The sequence below is a fragment of the Ceratotherium simum genome, chromosome 3 (assembly GCF_057802395.1).
Source record: "Ceratotherium simum simum isolate JZ-2026a chromosome 3, ASM5780239v1, whole genome shotgun sequence".
NCBI classification, from domain to species: Eukaryota; Metazoa; Chordata; class Mammalia; order Perissodactyla; family Rhinocerotidae; genus Ceratotherium; species Ceratotherium simum.
In genome coordinates, this window is record NC_141902.1 from 30251170 (window position 1) to 30256731 (window position 5562).

Sequence of the window (5562 nt, forward strand, 5' to 3'; positions counted from 1 at the left end):
ACCTCAACCTGACTCTGGACGCTCAGAGCTCCCACATTGCACTATAATGACCTATAAATGCTTTAAACTTCAAATATTTTTATGCTCAACCTCTCAATACCAAATAGAAAAAACATTAATAAACTAATTATTGTGTATTATTATATCTGACTCCAGAATTTCTCTAAAAAGTCATTCAGATGGTGAGATCTTAAAGAAAACCATAGGAAACACATTAGAGAAAATATATTTGGAATTATTTGAGGCCCTTATACTCATCAAAAAATTATATATGTATTATATACACACACACACACAAAAGCTTAGAAGAATGTTGGGATTATTTTCAAGAGTCTTAAGAGAGAACTCATCACGCTGTGACAGTACAGAGCTAATAAGATTAGACCACTGATTCTGACGAAGACCAAAAATGTATCATAATGGGTTCACTTTATGCACTTGCAAAAACAAAGGTCTCATATTCTTTAAGTTGTCCCTTTTTTCTCCCTCACAAAAGAGAAGTATATTTTTTTTATTTTCTACATCTCCCTGGGGATTGACTATATGGCTGTCACCTTTCCCTAGAGGAACCTTGGTTTTACAGAGTAAAGCACAAGTCATAATTAGCTTTGAGTCTGGGAGACACAACCACATACTCATTTTGCACAACTACTTATTTTTCCTAGTTCCTCTCCTGAAGACATCTGATCACAAAAGGGAAAGGCAGATGCTGGCCTGAGAGACGAGCCTGTCCAAAGGACTACTGAGATGAGAAGTCACTTTTTGAAACACACGAGGGGTCAAATCTCTGGAAATACGGACCAAAAACAAATAGAGAATAGAGTCCTCTCCAGAACTCCATTTCTATATTAATTTTTTTTTTATATAGGTGGTACTTGAACCTTTTCTTCCGAATTAAAAATTGGAAACTACTCCCAAAGTCTCATCTACGTCATCTTCCAGACATCTCCCCTGATGAGACTCTTGGCAGTCATTGCAAAGTTAATTGTACAAAAGGGGGTTTGTTTTCCAGTGAAGTCCTGGAAATCAACACTTTTGAGACTGAGGCTGAGAAGAAAAGACACAGCTGACGTGGTTCCTCTCGGGCATAGCTCCCAGGTATGCAGAAATTGCATCATGTCCCCACTCTTTTATTTCTAGGATTAGAAATAAACATGATTTTTTGTTGCTGTTCTTGCTCAAACATCTTAAGGACAAAATTCAAATAGCTTCAATTCCTGGGCAAAGTTGCAGTGTTTGTCATTAACTGAGGTAAGTACAGATGAATGTGTTCTCTAAAACATTAATTTTTCTAGCTTATTCACGACTGTAAGTTACAGTATGCTCTCTTTTGAAAATAAGAGTCCAGTTATGACTAATAACCCATAGAAGATATGTTCAACAAGATTAAAAGTACTGTTTCCCTGGTTCCATTTTAGGAGCTTTATCTACACATCCTGACAGGGTTCCAGAGAGACACAGAGCTGAAGACAAAAGCTACAACAAACAATTACCATCCACGAGGAAGTCCTAGTAGGTTACGGAATTAGGAAGAGAAAATTAGTTTGGAGATGTTTCATAAATTCATTTTAAAACTACAAGAATGTTAGCTCTTTATGGTTTGTTTTTATTTCCATAGATATATAATTGCTTAACCCATAAGTAGCCATTGCTGAGGAAATTACGGTAATGCTTTTATCTAGTAAAATAGGTTCCGTGAATTCACTGCAACCTGAGAGAAGCAGACCCAGGCAGAAAACCTGGCCAAACTAAGGTAATGGCAGGGAGAAGTTCAGAGTTCTTCTGAAGGAAGTACTGGACACAAGTGTACTTAATACCAATACCAGAAGGCTCCTTGGGAAAAGTGAAGGACAGTGTTTCTTTACCTTAAGTGAGGAAACCAAATTAAACTATTTTAGGTCTTTCTTTTCCCTAGGTTGCTATACTTTTCTTCTTTGGATTGATCGTCAGAAATAAGATCATTAAATGTTTTAGAAAATCATAAACTCAATCTAGATCAGAATACTAGCCCCTATTTCTTCTTAAATAACAAGTCAATCTGTCTCACTGGATGCTTTCTCCAGTTATATTTCCTTTTTTCCAACGGCTTCATGGAGTCTTTTTCTGCTAATAATACCTTTAGAGAAATTTGAGTTAAAGTAGCAATGGCTTGAGGGACTGTAAGAAGAGAGATAAGCAGAGTTGTTCAAAGGAAACCTTTTGGGTCCAAAAGTGCTGCAATTACTGAGTAATTCAGTCCTGAGGGGAAAAAAGTATCAAGGCTATATCTACCCACCCTGGGACCCTGGCCGTGTGTTTTCACACAGCTTATACACCCAGGGTGTGGGCTCAATGGATGATCTGAGGACTCAGCTGCACACAGCATCAGGCAGTTCTGGAAGGCAGTTTGGGCAGCCCCTTGCTGTTGTTCCCAGGGTCTTCTCAGTAATTTCTTGTGTCATCCCATTACTCTCAAGGCTCATATGCAGGCCCTTTCCTTTCTCTTTGTGGACAACAGAGAGAAAGGAAAGGACTTCAATAGGACCCAAGGGGACCAGTGCATGTACATTTTTGAAGTAGGCTGAGCCAACATCAGGATCTCATATAGGGTGACCAACTATCCCTGCTTCCCTGGACCTAAGAGGTTTCCTGAATCAAAAAACTCTCAAAGCTAAAATTGGGACAGTCCCAGGCAAACGGTACATTTGGTTACTCTAATCTCACACCATATTGGTCCACCACCTCCTCTTTTTGGCATGCTCTTGCTCCCATCTGCCCCCACGACCTCCCTCCCAGCTTCAAGGTCCAATGGAATGGTACTTTCCTCGCATATGTGAAATGCCTAAGACTTCCAGGTGAAAAGTTAACTGAATTAAGACTCAATGGGAGACATAAATAATGATTTATTCATTTAACAAGCAGTTAGAAAGTGTATATTGACTACAAGATAATGTATTAGACATTAAAAAAGAATCAAAGATGATTAACACTTGGCCTCTATTCTCAGAGATTTATAGTCTAGTAGGTATATTAAGACATACCAAAAAAAATTCATGATATGGTGTAAATTCTTTAATGCATAAAAATACTGTGGCTTTTAGAATGTTACTTCTCATTCCTTCCAGCTTAAAAAATAATGATTTGTTTGTTTAATATTGATTCAGCAGATATGTTGGCTTGCCTATGGAGTGGACTGCACTGTGCTAGGCGTTGGTAATATAGAGTTGAAAAATACAACCTCTGCTTTCATGAAGCTCACAGACTGAAAAGAGATAGAAAAGTGACCAGTTACGACAGGGCATAGTACAATAAGTTCACACACACGTACATTGGATGCTACGGCAGAACAAAGACTTAGTACATGATGGTGGAGTCCAGCCATACCTCATGAAGGAGGCAATTACTGAACAGTGTAAAGGGCAAGTACAAGTTACCCAGGGGAAAAAAAGTAAGTAAATAAATAAGTAAAAAGAAGGAGAAAGAGAACAGAAAGGATCCCGAAGGGATAGGAAAATAGAGAAAGAGAGACGGAAGGAAGGAAGAAGCAACAGACATCTTAGGTAGGGAGAACAGGAGAACAGCATGTCATTTGGTGGAAGTGCAACTATTCTTACTGGGGCACAGGACTCAAGGGGACACAGGGAAAAAGACGAGGTTAAATAAAGTAGATAAAGACCGGATCATGAAGGGCCTCGTACGTTATGCTCAGTTGTTTGGATTTGTTCTCATGGTGATAATGTCTCATTGCAGCACGGCTTACAGACTAAATGAACATCTCTGGATCAGGATCCCATTCAGAGTCAGTGAGTGAATTCATCCTTCTGGGTTTTCCCTGCAGCAGGGAGATTCAGGTCATCCTGTTTATATTATTCTCCTTCATCTACCTCCTGACTCTCATGGGAAACGGAGCCATTATCTACGCTGTGTGTTGGGACCAGCATCTCCACACCCCCATGTACATGCTGCTGGGGAATTTTGCATTCCTAGATATCTGGTATGTCAACTCCACTGTCCCAAACGCACTAGTCAACTTCCTTTCAGAGACCAAGGCCATCTCTTTCACTGGTTGCTTCCTTCAGTTATATTTTTCCTTTTCCATGGGCTCCACTGAATGCTTCTTTCTTTCAGCAACGGCCTTTGATCGATACTTTGCCATCTGTCATCCTCTGCATTATGCCACAATTATGACTGAACAACATTGTTTCAACCTAGTGATTTCCTGTTGGATGTGTGGCTTTCTCTGGTATCTGGTGCCTGTTATTCTCATCTCCCAACTGCCTTTCTGTGGCCCTAACGCAATTGACCACTTTGTATGTGACTCAGGCCCATTGCTGACCATTTCATGTGCTCCTGCTCCCATGTCCAAGCTTGCCAGCTACACCCTAAGCTCCCTCATCATCCTCCTTAGCTTCCTTTTCATCCTCAGCTCCTATGCCCTGGTTCTACTTGCTGTGCTTCGGTTGCCTTTGGCAGCCAGTCGGCATAAGGCCTTTTCAACCTGTGGGTCCCACTTGACCGTGGTGCTGCTATTCTATGGGACCATTATGGTGATGCACGTGAGCCCTGGATCCCGCCACTCTACCTTGATGCCAAAGATCATGACCTTGTTCTATGCAATGGTGACTCCACTCTTCAACCCCTTGATTTACAGTCTCAGGAATAAGGAAATGAAAAATCCTCTCTGGAAAGTTCTGGAAAAGTTTAAAATTTCTTTGAAAGTTTTTGGCAGCAGGCCCAGGAGGAGTGTGGAATAATCTAGTTTAGTGTGATATGGGCGAAGCGGCCACCCTTTTACTTTCAGTCATTTGTAAAATCATTCATTCAATAGATAGTCACTGAATGCCTCCTCCATGTGAGACACTGTGCCTGACACTGGATTATGAAGATAATTATGAAGGTAATTCAGACACAGGCTCTTTCCTTAAATGACAACCTAGTAGGGGAGACAAGCAGGTAAGAAAATAATTACCATAAAATGCAGTAAATGTTCTAATCAGTATATGTACAAGTTGTCACAGAAACACAAAAGAAAAAAACACCTAATTTAATCTATAGTTGTGGGGGTGTAGGGATTGGTGTTAGGGAAAACTTCAGTCAACACAATACTAGACAAGTGTATTTTGTTGTGAGGAGGGGAAAAGCCTTGTATTTCTGTTCAGTCTCTAGCTATATTTCTTTTTCAATATCGTTGTGATATCCTTATAAGGATATGGAACTTTGAATCAGATATCTGGACAGGAACTTGATTCTTCCATTAATCAACTATGTGAATTTGGCATGTCATTAAATTTCAACTCAAATTGGAATGGCAATTCCTACCCTAGAGAAGTATTAGTGTGAGGTTTTAGTGAGATAATGGGTATAAAAGTTCTAAAACAATCCCCAGCACATAGCAAATATGCAATAAATGTTCATTGAAAATGAATTTTGTTTAATTCTGTGTTTTCATGTTGTTTATCAGAATCAAAATAAATCTCCCCATAAAAGTCACCACCTGTTAATTTTGTCAAAGCCCTTTTACAACAAAATCTCCATCTCAACTTTCTTTGGGACATAGAGTAGATCATGTTTCCTCCATTTATA

General features: G+C 39.6%; 1 protein-coding gene across 1 annotated transcript; it reads left to right on the forward strand.

Annotated features, from left to right (window-relative positions):
• The first annotated feature begins 3722 nt into the window (after window positions 1-3722).
• On the forward strand, window positions 3723-4733 carry LOC106800424 (olfactory receptor 11H12-like). The gene has a single exon (XM_014780387.2). It carries the CDS (start codon window positions 3747-3749, stop codon window positions 4731-4733), a length of 987 nt encoding a protein of 328 aa, XP_014635873.2. The 5' UTR covers window positions 3723-3746.
• The last annotated feature ends 829 nt before the right edge of the window (window positions 4734-5562 follow it).

Coding starts and splice junctions, on each gene's coding strand:
- LOC106800424 (XM_014780387.2), top strand. CDS start 3,747: ATGAACATCTCTGGATCAGGATCCCATTCAGAGTCAGTGAGTGAATTC.